This window comes from Sus scrofa, chromosome 15 (genome assembly GCF_054392235.1).
Source record: "Sus scrofa isolate SSC_HxYL_T2T_F1_AM1 chromosome 15, Sscrofa_HxYL_maternal_Yorkshire_Landrace_v2.0, whole genome shotgun sequence".
NCBI classification, from domain to species: Eukaryota; Metazoa; Chordata; class Mammalia; order Artiodactyla; family Suidae; genus Sus; species Sus scrofa.
Genome location: NC_139397.1, coordinates 154213052 through 154229591, shown reverse-complemented (window position 1 = coordinate 154229591; position 16540 = coordinate 154213052). Strand labels below are relative to the sequence as shown.

Below are 16540 nucleotides of genomic sequence, written 5' to 3'. Positions count from 1 at the left end.
TTCCCAGCCAATGGAGTCCCACGCGCTTTGCGCGGCCCCAGAGTCTCATGGGAGTTGTAGTCCTCCTGCGAGGCCGCGCCCATCCTCAGCCCCCCCGCAGCCAGCCTCACCTCCCGGCAGGCAGCTGATTAGTGCCGGGGAGGCTCTGGAAGCGAGGAGCGGGAAAAAGGCAGGTGCAGTCGGGGCCGGACGCATGGAGCTGAGCCTGCAGGCGAGCGGGAGGAGTCTGGGAGGCGATCCGCGCTCGTGGGCTGGTGGCTGGATACGGAGGGGCGGGTCCCTGCGTGGGGCTGCAAAGTGAGGGTCAATCGAGTGCGAACCGGCCCCGCTGGGTCTCAGTGGCTGCGTCTGCACAATGGGCAGACTTTGTCCCAACGTCGCTGCGCGGAGTTGGCCCGTGTGAAGGGGCCGCTTCCAGCTAACGCACAGCTCAGTGCGCCTGTACTCGTTCCGGAGCCGGGACCTTCCGCACGCGGGGTTGGAGAGCAGGTCGGGGCCCGGGACGCCGACCCAGCCACTGCGGGCCCCACAGCGCCGTCAGTCCCCGGCCCCGCAGGCAGCATGGGCCGTGAAGGAGCCGCCTTGCGCGCCCTGCCTTCAGGCCGACGCCTGTGGGAGGCAAGCTCCGCTCTGTTCACCGCCTCAATCCTGAGGCCAGAAGCACGGCGTCCGCGGACTGCGCAGGTGGAGGCGCAGCCCCTTTGGCTCCTCCGAGGCGCCGTAGGCCTCCGGTGCGTCCCTAGCAACCGTTGTCGCGCGCGTCTCGGCTCGCTCGCTGGGTCCCGCCCACCGGCGCCAGGGGTTGGCCCGTGGGGACTGCCGTTTGGCGCCGGCCGCCCTGCCATTGGCTGGCGGGGCAGGAGGCGCGGATCGGTTCCTTCTTGGCGGGTGAAGCGAACTCGGCGGGTGACTCTCCGGCCTTCGGTGAGAAGCGTGCGCTGAGAGCCGGCCCGCGCCCCGCGCCGCCCGCCTTCCCTCCGTGCGGTCCGGCCGGCTGGAGGCCCGCTTGCCGCCTTGCGGCCGTTTGCCGCCATCCGCGCCGCGGCAGGTCCTGGGGCCACACGCCCCCCGCACTATCCTCACCCTCGGAGGGGCTGGGTGCCCTCGTCCCCGCTGGAAGGTGGGCCCCGGGAGAACGCGCGGCACGGAGCTCTTCCGCGCAGCGCGGGGTGAAAGCGTGAGCCCGCTACCTCTCTGGCCTTTGTCTTCAACCTGCTCACCCGCGCCTTTTTTTTCTTTCTGGCCGCGCGCACCGCACGCGGAAGTTCCCGGGTCAGGGGTCGAACCCGATTCCGGGCAGTGACAACGCCGCATCCTTAACTGGCTAGACCACCAGAGAGTTCCTACCGTTGATCCCTTCTAGTGTATTTTTCAGTTGCTGTATTCTTTCGTTCTCATTGCTTCTTCCGTGTGCCTTGTAACTCTGGACGTTCTCACGGCGCTCACCTGTTCTCCTGACATCTGTGATCGTTACCTTGGGCTCTCCTATCGCTTAGATGACTTGTCTTCGCTTAGTTTGGTTCTTGCTCTTTCATTTGGAACATTTTCCGCCATCTTCTCATTTTGCCTAATCTCTGTGGTTATCTCTTTGTATGAGGTCGTTTGGTTATGCCCCTCAGCCCTGGGGCAGTGGGCTTTTGTCGGAGGGGTTCTGTGGGCTCAGCAGCGCGCTCCTCTGCGGCCCCCAGAGCCAGATGCTTCAGGCTGTTCCCTATGTGGGCTGTGTGTGCTCTTGCGTCGAGGTGGAGCTGAGGCCCAGCATTGCTGGTATGTGGAACTGGCCCCAGCCCAGCTGGCTGGGAGGCCCAGCCTGGTGAGGTTACTGTGGGCACATTGGTGGGCTGGGCCCAACCCTGGGTGCTTAGAGACCGGGGGAGGCTTCCAGAATGGTGCCTGCCAGCCCTGGTGTCAGCACTGTGGAGCAAGGTTGCAGAAATGGTTGCAGCCAGGGTCCCAGCGGGGGCGAATCCCAGCTGCCTTTCCGGGAGGCTCTCTAGGATCAACGAGTGGGTTGACCGAGGCTCCTTTGAAACCACCGCCTTGGTGCTGGATTTCAGAGCGAGTGAGATGAGGTGCACGGCCACGAGAGCAGGGTCGCCGTTTCCTGCGACCCTCCAGTTGTGCGGGACGTAAAGCCTGCTGGTTTTCAAGCCAGACACGCTTGGGGGCTTGTCTTGCTGGTTCAGGACCCCGAGGCTGGGCAGCCCGATGGGGGACGTGGACCCCTTACTCCGGGGGAGAACCTCTGCTGTTGTGAAATTCCACCCAATTTTGGGTCCCTGACCTAGGGGTGGGGTCCTGACGGCGCTGAATCTCTGCCCCTCCTCCTCTGCGTGGTTGTGGTTCCTTCTTTGTGTTTTCAGTTGTGGCAGGTGTTCCAGCTCTTTCCCGAGGTGGCTGCTCTGTAAGGGGGTAACTGGGGCGCCTTGGGTGGAGGGGGGCTCAGATCCTTCCTTCCACTTTGCCCTCTTAATCCAGGCCTCTCTCTCTCTTTTTTCTGTTTTGCTACTAGGCTGTGTGTGTCTTAAAATTTTTTTATATTTGAAATTGTTTACCTTTTAAACTATCCTGAATATTAACTCTCTGCTTATGTACGTGTCAAATATTTTTTCCAAATTATGACGTTTCATCTTCTCTGTGGTATTTCTTGGGAACAGGTGTTTTCAGCTTTCACATTAGATTTACCTTTCTTACAGCCAGAGCTTTTGGTATCTTGTTTAAGAGAACTCCCGCCCGGGCCGTACGGAAAGCCTTTACAGTTTTCTCCTAAACGAACCAGAGACCCTGTCTTGTTGTCGCTGCATATGCAGAATCACGAGTCCGGCCCACAAACCGGTAACTGTGAAAGGCCCTGACTGTCCTCCTGTCCTGATGCGTCTTTGAAACGACTTTGAAGCCAGGCCCAGACTGTTGGGCCGGCCTCCGCTGGGTTCTGTGCTGGAATGGGCTGGCATGGGAAGGGCCAGCCACCAGGTCTGTGCCATGCTGGGCGGGCAGCCCCGCCTGCCAGGAAGTTTGGTTGACCTCTGCCTTCTCATCGTTGGAGCCAGAGCTGCTCCTTGGCCATTCCCTGGGTCTGTGGGCGAGAACCGATGACAGGAAGAAGACTGTGTGGGCCCAAGAGGGGGGCCGGGAGCTCTGGGGTGCTCTGGAGCGGGGGGGCGGGCTCTGTGGGCACATGGCCCTGGCCACCTCCACCAAGGCTCCTGGCCTGGGCCTCCCAGCAGTGGATCTGTGTCCTGGTGTGAGGCGTCACTGTTGGGAGACTTGGCCAAGAACACGTGGAGCTCTTCTGTGTGGTTTTCTTATGTCTGCATGCGAATCCGCAGGTGTGTAACAGTAAAAAGTCAGAAACCAAAACAGCCCCGCAGTGCCGGGCCCCCTCCTGACTCAGCCCAGGCATCTTTTGTCGGAGGCTCTGTGTATGATTCTGGGTGCAGCTGGCCTGACCCCCAGGTCTGGGGAAGGCCGAGGCTGAGCGGGTCCTTGTGGCCTCCGATGCTTTCTTCCTGACCTGCAGCCCACGCCTCCTCCTCGGCTCCATCCCGCTCGCTTCTGGCTCCCCGATTCCCTTCTTTGTCCCCACCCGCCCTTCTCTGGTCGGCAGGAGGGCCTGCGCTGTGGGCTCTGACCCAGGAGGTCTTTGTGGCCTGAGCTTAACTCAGCCTCAAGCGGGGTTAGTTGCTCAACGGCCTTTGCTCCTGCATCGCAGACGCTGATCGGTGCGCCTCGTTTTCGGCTGGACGGCTGTCCCCCCAGCTCCTGATGGAGGACAGAAGCTCCCCAGCCCTGGAGGAGGACCACAGGCGCCCGGGCGGCCTCTCCGTGCCGGCACCCCCGGAGGACCTGGCTGCGCAGACCACCTCTGAGCCCAGCAAGTCCCTGTCCGCGGCCCGCAGACACCTGAGCAGGAGGAATGGGCTGTCGAAGCTCTGCCAGAGCAGGATGGCACTCTCGGGTAACAGCCCCGCGTGTCGCCGGGGCGAGCAGGCGCGTTGTGTGGGGAGGCTGGGCCTGCTGGGCTCCCTCTGCTTGCTCTGCCCTTGCCGAGAAGAGTCTTCGTGTGGGTGGTGCCTGTGGGACCCCCCTCCTGCTGCATTTGTGCTGCTGAGATTCACGGGTGTGAAACTCTCTTTTTGGCCTGCAGGTTCCCGGGCCAGGATTCTGGCTCAGGGCCGGGATTCTAGCTCAGGGCCGGGATTCTAGCTCAGGGCCGGGATTCTAGCTCAGGGCCGGGATTCTAGCTCGGGCCTGAGGCTCCGCACTGCTGGCAGGGCTGCAGCAAAGCCGACGCGGTCCTGTGTGTTTGCTTCTAAATGTGCTGACGGATGTGCTGAGGCTCGTGCTTTCCTCCTGGAGGCAGACGAGGGGCCGGAGTGGGCTGAGAAATGGGGGTGCCGCTGCCCCCCACCCTCGTTCCTTCTCTGAGTCAGCTGATGGCTGCAGGGCCCATAGCCAGCAGGGGGTGGGGTGGGGTGGGGGGGACGGTGTTGCTCTGCCTGGTGGCTCCTCGTTGGAGGGGCCCCTGGGAGGCAGCAGGTGCCTGCTGGAAGCTGGGCAGCCCCGGCCCCTGGGGAAGCCTGCTAGGACAGTGGAGAGATGGCTGGGGCTGGAGGAAAGGGGAGGGAGATGGGCCCTGGTGTCAGGAAGGGAGAGGAGGACGGGGGGCTGGCTGTGTCCAGGGGGCCAACGCCGCGGGAGTGGCCTTGTGAGTGTGCGAGGCTGGCGGCCCACCCCCTTTGGGGAGCCCAGGTTCCAGCCAGGGGCCTTGGCCAGGGAGAGATGGGGACAGAGGCAGAGTGGGCGTCTTAGCACCCGTCCCAAGGCATGAGGGTGGGTTGAACTGAGCTTGGGCTGGCTGCTTGGGGCAGGAGGGCCAGGGCAGATGGCCGTGTGGTTTCTAGCCTCAGAACAGTTGGGGGGAGGGGTCCCGTTAACTGAGGAAGCTGGGAACCCTCTCTGGGGGCTCGGAGGGCAGGGAGGGAGGAGTCACGGTGGCTTGTTTGGATTTGAGCTCCAGGATGGAGCGGACATTGAGCAGGGTGAGGGAGAGGGGAGGAGGCAGGCCTGGGTGGAGGGTGGGTCCCTCAGCACTTCGACCACCTGGTGGTCGTCCAGGTGGGCCCTGGGCACGGTTCGGATGCACACCCAGCCTGCGAGTCAGCGCTGCGGGTCAGTTTCACCTGTGGATCCCTTGCAGGAGTTAGAGGTGAGGGCTGTGTGCTTTGTGTGTTTTAGCTGCATGAATGCTAAAGCATCCCTTGCTCTGCTTTCCAGAAGACGGATGGAGCTCCTACTGTCTGTCATCACTGGCTGCCCAAAACCTCTGCACGAGCAAACTGCACTGCCCGGCCGCCCCGGAGCAGGTGGACCTAGCCAGCCCCCTGGGCAGTGCGTCCTGCTGCTCCCTGCTGCGGGGCTTGCCCTCAGGGTGGTCGGCGCCGCTGTTCCCGGCCCCCGTGTGCAATCCCAACAAGGCCATTTTCACTGTCAACGCCAAGACCACCGAGGTGTGTGCTGCGCTTTGTGACCCAGCGTGAGTTTGGGGTCTTGCCTCCAACCTGTAACCTCAAAGAGAGGAGCTTGAGTGTTTTAGGTGCAGTTAGGGAGACACTTGGTGCTACCCGGAGGGTAGCGAGAAATAGGGGTTTGGGGACCTCCCTGTGCCTCCGCCTGCAGCAGGGGGGGGTCCTCCATTGAGGCGGAGGCTCGTGTTGGCTGGAGCCTTGGCTCGGCTGAAACAGGGCTGGATATGCAGTGTTTTGAGTTCGGTGTGTTTGCATAGTGGGTGTCTATGTGCCAACGGCCGCCACCGTCACATGGGCAGGAGGTATGGCTTCTGCGGCACCACCCGCTGGGGGTTCTTGTTTTCCGGCGGTTGAGACACTGCAGGACCCAGTGGGGAGGACAGGTCTCTGGGCTGTGCCCACTGTGACCTGCGTGCCCCCCCCCGTGACCCTCAGATCCTAGTGGCCAATGACAAAGCTTGCCAGCTCCTGGGGTACAGCAGCCACGACCTAATTGGCCAGAAACTCACGCGCTTCTTCCTGAAGCCGGACTCCCACGTGGTGGAAGCCCTCAGCGAGGAGCACGTGGAGGCCGATGGCCACGCCGCCGTCGTGTTTGGCATGGTGGTGAGTGCGGGCCTCTGGGCTGCCGGCGGGTCATGGTCCCTGTCACTGCGGCGGGCAGGAGGCCTCCTAGAAACAGAATCGGGGCTGCCGTCAGCCCAGCACTCCTTGACGAGGGCGGAGGCCGGACCTGCCCCGGGGGCACCGCAGGCACGCCGGTTCCCGACAAGCCTCCTGATTCTCTCGTGCCCCGTGTGCGTCTCCAGCTTGGCCCTCTTGGCGGTCTCAGAGGGGCCCTGGGACCGCAAGGTTTCGCGGGAGCTCTGGGCCTCCCCGCGTGTGTCCAACCGGGATGCTGACGGGCTGAACTGCGTGGTAGATGCTGAGCCTTGGGCCTCAGGCCCCGAAACGGCTTAGACAGGGTCGGCCACCCCCAGAATCACCCGGCTGAGAGGCTGACCACCTGGAAGAAAATGCGAACACTCAGTCGCCTCGGTGTCCTGCGATACCACCCCCACGTCACTGTGAACCTGAGGGTGGAAGCGTCTCCTCCTCTGACGGAACCTTCCCGCCGAGGTGTGAGGCTGCGTGCCGGAAGCCTCATTCACACTCCGGTTCACTTCCGAGGCCGACGCAGGCGAGCAGAGGTCGGGGCGCCGAGCGCCTTGGCCGGGCTGAGCCGGTCTGTGCCCGCAGGTGGATGTCGTGAGCCGCGGCGGGGACAAGATCCCGGTCTCCGTGTGGATGAAGAGGATGAGGCAGGCGTGCAGCCTCTGCCGCGTGGTCGTGCTGGAGCCCGTGGAGAGGCTCTCGGCCTGGGTGGCTTTCCAGAGCGATGTGAGTTTGTCATCGGTTTCTCAGCGGCACGTGGCTTTGCCACACATCACCTCTGCCAGCGCTTCAGCAAGCTCTGTCCTCCCCTGGGCCTTTGGGCAGCAGGAGGGCACGGGGTCTGGAGGGTTTGCCCCCAGCGGCCCCCCAGCCCTAGCGTGCCCTCGGCAAGGACCCCAGCCTCCCCGAGGCTCTGTCTCCTCCCCTGTAAGAGCGGGCTGTAGCCCTGACCCTCCCAGCACTGCTCTCTCGCTCCCATCCAGTGTCGCCTGTGCGTCCCTCAGCCTGGGGGCTGACACGCAGGCAGTGGGAGTGAAGGCTGGCCGGGTGGCAGGCGGCGGGCCCGCTCTTAGCTGGCCTCTGCAGAAGCCTCAGGAACCCCCAGGAGCTCTGCGGGGGAGGGCGGCCTTCCCAGGGAGGCTCCTCTTTGGCCCCCGGGCCTCGGACAGGGAGCTCGCACCGAGGACCCCGCCCTCAGCCTGGAGACGAGGTTCAGGGAGGTTTGAAGCTGCCCTGCGAGAGACGGTCATCGCAGCGCTTCCAAGGCTGGCTTTTCCTCCAAGGGAGCCGTGACGTCCTGCGACGCTCTCTTTGCCCACCTGCATGGGTTCGCATCCCCGGAGGCGGTGGTCGGGCAGCACCTCGCAGACCTGATTCCTTCCGTGCAGCTGCCGCCTCCCGGCGAGCAGGTCCCCGAGGTAGGACCTCCCCCCTGCACCGTGTGGCCGCTGGAGCCTGTTTATCTGGTGACCCTCAAATTCTTAGACCCAAATCCGTGACCTGGGGATAGAAGCTGGGGTTCCTGACAGCAGGAGTGGCCCCTCCATGGCAGGATGGAACAGGGCCTGCTCAGAGCTCTCTGGGCGCTGGAGTCGTGGCCAGGGTCAGAGCCCTTGTGGCTCCTGGCTGCCCAGCCCTGCCCCCTCCATCCTCTCCCTGAGCTTCTGCCCCGACTCTTTATGGAGCAGTCTGGGGGCCGAGGGGAGCAGGGGGGATGGGCTGGTGGCAGGTCTCCCCCGGGCAGGGGGGACCGCGGGTCTGATAGATGAGGTTCCGGCGGCAGCTTGAGAGGCAGTTGGGGGTCTGGGGCCGGGGTTCCGTCATCAGCTGGATGCTCCCAGCTCCTGGGTATGGAGCCTCCACCCGGGGGAGCGCACTTCCTGGAACCCTCCTGATGTCAGCCACCTGCAAGGCCAGACTGATGGCCGAGTCGGGCTGCAGTCGGCTCGGCTGCTGCAGGAGGCAGGAGACGCCAGCTCACCCGCTGGCCTTCGGCTGCGAGCTGAACCCTCTGAGCTGGTGCTTTGCTGTTTATCCGCTCTTCAGCTCAGCCGGAAGCCTCTGCTCTGCACTTGACTCTCTGGGTCCTCTGTTCTGTCCCAAAGCGGTAGGACCCGTGGCCCCTCAGCTGTGGGAGCCTTGGGGGCTGTGGCCACTCTAGGGACCGTTTAGCAGCCTCTCATGCCCGACTCTGAACGTGGGGGAGGAAGAGCCGCGTGGGCAGCTAGGTGTTCTGGGGATGCTGCCCGCCGGGCATGGCTGGATTCAGATTGAAGCTCGGCCCAGGAGGTGCAGCCCAGGGGCGTGTCTCTTTCAGAGCCTCAGGATTCAGAGGTCTGTGGGGAGAGCCAAGGATGGCACCACCTTCCCTCTGAGCTTGAAGCTGAAGGCGCAGCCCCGCAGCCAGGAGGCCGCAGACGGGGTGGCGGCCCCCGGCGGGGGCTACCGGGCGTCCGTCTGGGTGTTCTCCACCATCAGCGGGCTCATCACCCTCCTGCCGGACGGGACCATCTGCGGCATCAACCACAACTTCGCGCTGATGCTCTTCGGCTACGGGAAGGCCGAGCTCCTGGGCAAGGTGCGCCGCGGGGCGGGCGGGGGGCCCTCCCTGCCTGCGCCTGCTTCTCCGGATCCTGTGGGGGGGGGGCAGCCCCGAGCCTGGGTGCCTTGTGCTCCCCCAGGGGAGGGAGGGGCTGAGCCCCAGGGCCCGCGCGTCAGCCTCAGGCCTGCGGTCCAGGGCTTGTCCCCACCTCCTCCGACTGTCCTGGGCCTGCTGTGAGTCAGGGTTGGAGGAAGGTGTTTCTGTAACTGTCTTCCTCGGACTGGGCCGGGCCCTGAGGGCAGGCGAGCCTCTCAGGCAGCCTGAGGGTGGCCCCCTGGGGTGGTCCCAGCAGGCCTCCTGGGTTCCCGGGAGGGGCCCCGCAGGAAGAAGGGGCTGACACCCGAGTGCCTCCTCTGCCCTGCTCCATGCCCATCGGGTCTGGCTCCTAGATGTCGGTGCAAGGAAGGGAGCGAAGTTTTAATTGAGTGAAGTCAGACCGAGTTCCGCTGAAGTTAATGAAAACACAGCTAGAATGATGTCTGGGCAAGGGCTTTCCACAGGAGCGCTGGGGACACTGGGTCCTTTCAGGGACAGTTTACGATTTCCCTGCCACGCGTCAGAGGGGCTTGGGGTCTGCCAGAAGGGGGTTGACCCGGGGTCCTTCCTGACCTTGTCCAGAGACTTGCTCCTGCGTGCGCATCCTCTGCCCGGCACGGAAGGAGGGGTGGTCCCGGGCTGGGGCGGAGTCTCTGGCTCTGAAGCGCACCTGCGCCTGCGTTTTCTAGAACATCACCGTCCTGATTCCTGGTTTCTACCGCGGCATGGACCTGGCCTGTGACGGCTCCTTACCGCTGCCGGACCTGGCCCCCTGCCTGAGCGCCGGCAGCCAGAGGGGGCTCGGGGAGGCGAGCAGGGACCTCCTGCAGGGCTGGGACCCTGCCGGCACAGCCAAGGGTGAGACCTGGCCGCCCGGCCCCCCCAGCCTACGGGGGGATGGGCTGGAGGTTGGGGGCGTGGGCAGGCCCGCGGGGTGGCCATTGTGGGGCGCCTGTTTGGGTGGGTTTGGTGTTCCCCCCTCTCTCTCATGGGCCTTCAGTGTTCCCCGGGGGATGGGACATTTGCGTGGGTGTCGGGGACGTGTCAGCGCAGAGCGGAGGAAGAAGCCCCCAGGTGAGTCCCTTGGGCCTGTGGCTGGGTCCCCAGCCCTCTCTTCTGCGAGTGAGTCTCCGTAGCTTTACCTGCAGCCGAAGGTGAAACTGATGTGGCATCTCCAACTGATCCCTGGGTTAGACAGTCAGCATTGTTTGTTTAGTTTATTTCCAGTTCTTTTCTTTCCTTTTCTTTTTTTATGGCCGCACCCGTGGTGCATGGAAGTTCCCAGCACAGGGGTTAAATCAGAGCTGCAGCTGCCGGCCTGCACCACAGCCACAGCCATGCAGGATCTGAGCCATGACCGTGACTCACACCACAGCTCACAGCAATGCCAGATCCTTAACCCACCGAGCGAGGTCAGGGATTGAACCTGCCTGCGTCCTCACGGATGCTGGTTGGGTTCTTTACTGCTGAGCCACAGCGAGAACTCCTATTTCCAGTACTTTTAGCTTAACATTTGAAGTTATTCCAACAGACACCCTGAGCCCCATGCCGTGTGGTTGTAGGCACAGCACGTAGCTCATGCTGGAGTCCCTGGGGACAGAGCCTGGCTCATGCCCCCCCCCCCCAGGTGCCCGCAGCTCTGTGCCCGTGGTGTGTCACCTGAGGGCGTGTGTGGAGGCTGTGTAAGTGGGTTTGACACAGTCGCTGAGGGAAAGTGTGCCTGTCCAGGGTCTGACTGTTGGGCAGTGCCCAGTCTTCTGGCCCCCGCATCCTCCCCCCCACACCGTGTGTGACCCACGCCTGTGGCTGGGAGGCACGGCTCACGCCCCCCAGTGGCACTTTGGGGACATTAGCCGTTTAATGGCACTGGTTTGCTTTAAAGGATGCTTTGTTAGGATCTTGCCTCTCTCACCCCTTTTCTTAATGTGGGCTTTCTGTTGCTGTTTCTGGGTTTTTCTGTCTGCAAAGACTCTTTTTTTTCAAGGTTTTTTTCTCTACCACTGATATATTTGCTTTCCTCTATTTCCACAACTCCCAGTTCTCCCCAGTGCATGTGTGTGTGGGGGGTGGGGGTCACTAAAGTTCTGGCCCTCTGTCCCCAGGGCGCATCTGGGGAAGTGTTTCTGGGCGCGAGTTGACAGTGCTGCCCGTCCGGCCCGCCCATTCCCGTCAGCTGGGGTGTGTGTGTGGGGGGCTTGGTGCAGGATTTTTTCTGAGAGCCTCCCGGGTCCGGGCTCTAGCAAGGACAGTCCCTCCTCTGGCCGTGGAACCTGTGCTGTCCTGGGCCTTTGTAGGCTGACAGGTGCTTCTGGCCTCCTGAAGCTTGGGGGAGGCAGCTGACATGGGCCCAGGATGAAGCAGGGGGACCCGGTGCCTGTGGCGTCGGGGGCTGTGCATCCGGGACGTGCTGTGGCCGTGGGGCCGACAGCACCGAGGCCAGGTCGGCCCCTCACCCGGCTCTCGAGTCACGGGAGTGAGGAGGTTGTTTTACACTCTCTTCTGCCCTCCCTGCTAGATCCAGGGGAGGACGCGGAGACCACAGACGCAGCGCAGAGCCGAGGCGCTTCCCCGGGGGCCTGGGCCCATGCGGACGCCGGAGGCCGCCCCCCCACCGCCGCCCTGCAGGCGCTGCCCACGCTGGGGTAGGTGCTTGGTCGAGGGGGGTGCAGGCGTGCGGAAGGCGAGGCCGGGGGCAGGGAGGCGTGCCCTGCAGAGGTGCTCCGTCCTTGGTGATGACCGCGGCCATGCTGGCCCCCGTCCCTCTTGATGCGCTGCTTCTCCTGTGTCGCCGGCCTGGTCCCTGGCAGCCCCTGAGAGACGGGCGCTGTTTTATGCGTAAGGACGTGTTTAGGTAGGTTCCCGGGAACTGATGGAAGTGTGGTTTTCTCAGTTTGGAGAGCATTTGAGTCTGTGGTTTTAAACAGTGAAGTGTTCTCTTTAGAGGATTTGAGGACATACGTACAGGAAGCTTAGAGGAGCAGAAGGCCCCCTTGCTCGGCTATCACAGGCCCGCCGTGCACGGCATCTGGGTGTGTTTCCGACAGTTTCTCTTTTTAATTTTCTTTTTTTGTCGTTTTGCCATTTCTAGGGCTGCTCCCGTGGCACATGGAGGTTCCCAGGCTAGGGGTCGAATTGGAGCTGTAGCCACCAGCCTACGCCAGAGCCACAGCAAGGTGGGATCCGAGCCGCGTCTGCAACCTCCACCACAGCTCACGGCAATGCCAGATCTTTAACCCACGGAGCAAGGGCAGGGATCGAACCCGCCACCTCATGGTTCCTAGTCGGATTCGTTAACCACTGCGCCACGGCGGGAACTGGTTTCTCTTTTTAAAAACGTCTCTGGGACACATGGCGTCCAGTCACGTGCCCACCTTGGGGGCCTTTCCCCTCCCAGTCCCCGCATGTCCCCACCGCCCTGCGGGCAGAGCCTGACCTGTGCCCTCCTCACCTCCGGCCGCTTCTGCTCCCGGTTGTGTGGGGTGTGCTCCCCACACGCGGGCTGTCGCAGTCTCCTGAGGTCGGGCTCTAGCTGTGGGACACGCGGATGGGTGTGTTACTTAGTACCAGGTACTGAGCAAGTACTGACTGACTTGGCTAAGTGAACAGCAAAGGCCCCGTGACCCCCGCAGCTTCCGCGAGAACCCCCCCTGCCCCCCGCCAGCAGCGCCCTCCTTCGGGACCCCTCCGCAGGCACGTGCGTTAAGCGCGTGACGCAGACGTGCGCGCAGCACAGGCTTCGTTTTCTGGGACGTGGCTGCGCGACAAGGATGCTCCCCCGGAGGAGCCGGTGGCCGCTCTTCCTGGGAGCCGATCCCGGTGTGTGTGCTCGCGGTTCTCAGCGGCTGCGGCGCCGCTCACCGTCCGCTTTGGGCTGCTTGTCCCCGCCCCTGCTGAGCCTCGGAGGCCGCGCGGCACCGGGGGACGGGCTCCGGGCTGGTCTCTCGGCCGGAGCCGAGCACCGGTGCTTCGGGCTAGCCGCTGCGGTCCGCGCGCCCTCGGCGTCCAGGGCGCCCTGCCGCCCCTCTGTGCTCCGCTCGCGGCCGTCAAGGCGCCTCTTTATGGGCGTTGGGACAGCAGGTGCCGGCTCGCCGTTCGTCCGCGTTCTCTCAGCCCGTGTGGGGCCCGCGCCTGGCCTCGGGCGGCCCGGTGGGTGCCGTGGCGCCCAGGCCAGTGGAGGGGGGTCCTGACGCGGGTCGTCGGCTCCTCCACGGGCGTCTGAGCGCCGCCCGCCCCTGCCCTGCTCCCGGCGCCCCGGGGCCCTGAGCTGAGCCGCCGGTTTGGGCGCTGCGTGTGGCCTGCGGTCCCTCCTCTGCGCTCCTCCCCCACCTCGGCCCTCGGCCCCTGGGGCAGGAGGAGGCTGGCGGCTCGGCGAGCAGGTGCCCCTTGCGGCGCCGTGAGCCGCGCGCCGCGGCCTTGGACAGAGGGCCCTGGGCAGGCTGTGGCTTCTTGGCTAAGCCACTGCGAGGTGCGGGTTTACCGGGAGACTGCGGGGGACACTGCTTCACGTTTTCACGGTTTGTGGAAGTCCTTCTTCCCTGGCCTCAGGTCACGGTGTCACATGCTCGGGCTTGTCTCTGATCGAGGGACCCATGTGGTCTCGTCTTTTGACGCTTCCGTGGCTCCAAAATAACTGTCGCCGTGTTATAACCCCCAGGACGGGGCTCGCCCCAGAAGAAAGCCACCCAGCCCACGGCCAGCAGTCGTCGCCTGAGGACCAGCAAGAAGGAAGCCCGCCAGCCCAGGAACAGTCACCGCCCGAGGGCCAGCAAAACGTGCCAGCCAGATGCTGTGGCCCATGGCCGCCCCTCGAGGAGCAGCAGAGGCCTGCCTTGGAGAAGCAGCAGCTGGCAGCAGCAGAGCACCACAGGCAGGACCTTCCGGGAGGAAACAGGTCTGACCCAGTGGCTGCAAAGCCAGTTGCTTCCCATGAGGATTCGGGACCCCCAGTCCCAGCTTCGAGCAGGAGCAGTGATGGCGAAACGTGTGGCCTGTGTCTGGAGGCGCAGCCGGGCCCTGGGGGCTCAAGCAGCGCCAGCAGTTCCATCCGTGGGGCTGACGTGGCTGAGAGCTGGCCAGCAGGGGAAGGCCCCCGATCCGAGGGGGAGTGGTGCGCGCGGCGGGGGAGCCCAGGCCCGGCCCCCTGCCCCCCGGGGATGGTGTCGCGCTTGTCCTCGACGCCTCTCTTGGATGGGCCGTGGCTGGAGACCGAGGAGCACGGGGAGGAGCTGCAGGTGGGCTTGATCAAGGAGCAGCTGTCCATGCCGAGCTCCGTGGGCCCTCGGGGCACCTCCTATGCCGAGCTGGTCCTGGCAGGGCGGTCCCTGGCCTCCGCCTCTGTGTCCTTGTGTGACCCAGGGGGCACCGACCTGCACGGCGGCCGCTCGGGCAGCTCCTCCGCCTGCTATGCCCTTGCCACCGATCTCCCGGGTGCCCTGGATGCCGCCGAGGCCCGGGAGGCGGGTGAGAACTCGTTTTTCTGGAACCTCAAGGAGCTCTCTTTGAGCGAGGGGACAGACCGGACGCCTTCGAATTGCTCGTGGGCTACGTCGGAGCGTGGGGGGACAGCCCCGCCTTCTCTGGCGGGCTCTGACATGGACGTGAGCGGCTCGCGGGGGCGGAGGCCAGATGCCCTGGACGACAGGGAGCGGTTGCTGCTGACTGGTGCTTACTTCGATCTCGGTGAAGGCCGGTGGTTTCGGGAGAGCTGCCTGGGACGTGACGGGGCAGGACCGTCTGCGACGTGCTTGGTGTCTTCGGAGCAGTACGCAGCGAGTGGCCGGGAGCGCCCAGGCTGTGTCTCTCCTGTGTTGGGCGGTGGCCCCACAGACGTGTGCCCATTAGAGGTGCCCAGGCTGAGCCCCCAGGTCACCTCCACACCTGTGAGAGGGGACAGCTCTGTGACACTCAGGGCCACCGGCCTGCAGCACGAGATCCAGGAAGGCACCTACGTGGGAAGCTGTTACCACTGCGACGGCTCACAGCTGAGTACGTGCTGCCCCAGAGCGCAGCGTGGCGGGGACGTGAGGGCTTCACCCCAGGGGTTGTGGCAGGAGTGGAGCATCCCGTTAGAGGCCTGAGGTTCTGGTTTCCCGCTGGAGAGGCAGGGTTCCAAGTGCACACGCAGGGAAGGTCCCAGCCTCTGCCATGGGGGCAGCAGGGGATAGGCTCCCGGGGGCCCAGGTCTCGGCTGCCACTCCAGGGAGAATGTGTGCGGCTGAGGGGCTGGTGGCAGTTCTCCATGGGCTCTCAGGGTGCGTGCTGCTCTGGCCCCCAAATCTTCCTCTGGGGGTGTGGTGGTCAGGCCCCGTCATCTCTCCCTTCTGACTTTCGTAATTTCCTAACATCGAGTGTTGCATCCACTTTTTTCCTCGTTACTAGTTTCGTAGTGTTGCTCACCAGGACTTTTCCCCTGAACTTAGAATTACGTGAGTGAGTGAAACGTGTTATTTGCAGAAATATTAAAAATATAAACAGGGAGCTCCTGTCATGGCGTGGCAGAAACAAATCTGACTGGGAGCCGTGAGGTTGCGGGTTTGATCCCTGGCCTCGCTCAGTGGGCTAAGGATCCAGCATGGCCGTGAGCTGTGGTGTGGGTTGCAGATGCAGCTCGGATCCCGCGTTTCTGTGACTCTGGCGTAGGCCGGCAGCTGCAGCTCCGATTGGACCCCTAGCCTGGGAACCTCTGCATGCCAAGGGCGCGGCCTTAAAAAAAGCAAAAGACCCCCCCCCCAAAGAAAAACAAGAAAATGAAGTCACCGTAAAGGCCCCTGCTGTGACCGTTTGTTGTGCTGTGTCCCCAGGAGGCGGTGCGCCCGAGGCTCCCTGAGTCCGGCTGCTGGGAGGGTGTCGGGGGCGGTTTTCCAGGTGTGTCGGAGTCGGGGGTGGTTGGGAGGTCTCCTGGGGGCTTCCTTTGGCCTCTGGCTGCCCCAGAGACATATTGGGCCACTGCTGGCCCCAGCCTTGCCCTCCTCTGGGCATGGGTGCCTCTGGCCGTGCCCCAGGTGCTGGTCTGGGGGACGTGGAGCTGCCGTGGTCAGTGGGGGCGACTCTTCTCCCCTGCCCCCCTCAGGCGTGCAGTTTGAAGTGAAGCGGGTGCAGCTCCAAGGCTCAGCCACCCTGTTCTGCTGTTGGCTGGTCAAGGACCTCCTGCACAGCCACCTGGACTCGGCCCTGCAGAGCCACCTGCTCCTGGCCAGCCTTCCCAGCTCCGCCCAGTCCACCTGCGAGCCGCAGGTGTCCGGTATCGGGGAGGTTGGTATCTGTAGAGCTGCGACCTTGTCTGTCCTTCTGGCAGAGACTGGCTCCCGGTCAGGTCCCCCCCTCTCCGTGTCCTCTGGGGTGGGAAGCGGGCTCTCTGTGGCCTGGTAGCACTGTCTCCTCACAGTCCAGATAGATATTAAGCCCCGTGCAGCATTTTAAATCTGCATGTGGAGCTCCCGTTGAGGTGCAGTGAAAATCCAACGAGGAACCATGAGGTTGCGGGTTTGGTCCCTGCCCTTGCTCAGTGGGTTAAGGATCCGGCATTGCCGTGAGCGGTGGTGTAGGAAACAGACATGGCTTGGATCTGGCGTTGCTGTGGCTGTGGTGCAGGCCGGCAGCTGCAGCTCTGATTGGACCCCTGGCCTGGGAACCTCCATATGCCGCGGGAGCAGCCCTAAAAACCAAAAAAAAAAAACTAAAGAAAAACGTGCACGTGCCCCGTGTGCCTGGTGCAGTGCAG

General features: G+C 63.9%; 1 protein-coding gene across 25 annotated transcripts in view; it reads left to right on the top strand.

The window, feature by feature from the left end:
- Positions 1 to 69: 69 nt before the first annotated feature.
- The window catches only part of PASK (PAS domain containing serine/threonine kinase), a 30537-nt gene continuing 14066 nt past the window's right edge, over positions 70 to 16540 (top strand). For 3 of the 25 annotated variants that reach the window (XR_014830321.1, XM_085000782.1, XM_021075712.2), the window contains exons 1-11: positions 866 to 924; positions 3713 to 3958; positions 5278 to 5510; positions 5964 to 6134; positions 6768 to 6908; positions 7466 to 7600; positions 8500 to 8760; positions 9510 to 9678; positions 11336 to 11462; positions 13475 to 14805; positions 15890 to 16071. Coding sequence is in view for 17 of the 25 variants with exons in the window: in XM_085000782.1 (XP_084856908.1) it covers positions 3766 to 3958; positions 5278 to 5510; positions 5964 to 6134; positions 6768 to 6908; positions 7466 to 7600; positions 8500 to 8760; positions 9510 to 9678; positions 11336 to 11462; positions 13475 to 14805; positions 15890 to 16071 (2943 nt within the window). In the remaining 8 variants the exon portion in view is untranslated. Of the gene's footprint in view, positions 732 to 865; positions 1121 to 1294; positions 1768 to 1864; positions 2073 to 2363; positions 2405 to 2594; positions 2836 to 3712; positions 3959 to 5277; positions 5537 to 5963; positions 6135 to 6767; positions 6909 to 7465; positions 7601 to 8499; positions 8761 to 9509; positions 9679 to 11335; positions 11463 to 13474; positions 15340 to 15620; positions 15685 to 15889; positions 16072 to 16540 lie in introns of those variants that run through there. The other 22 variants (XR_014830320.1, XM_085000780.1, XM_021075711.2 and 19 more) reach the window with 15 other exon arrangements.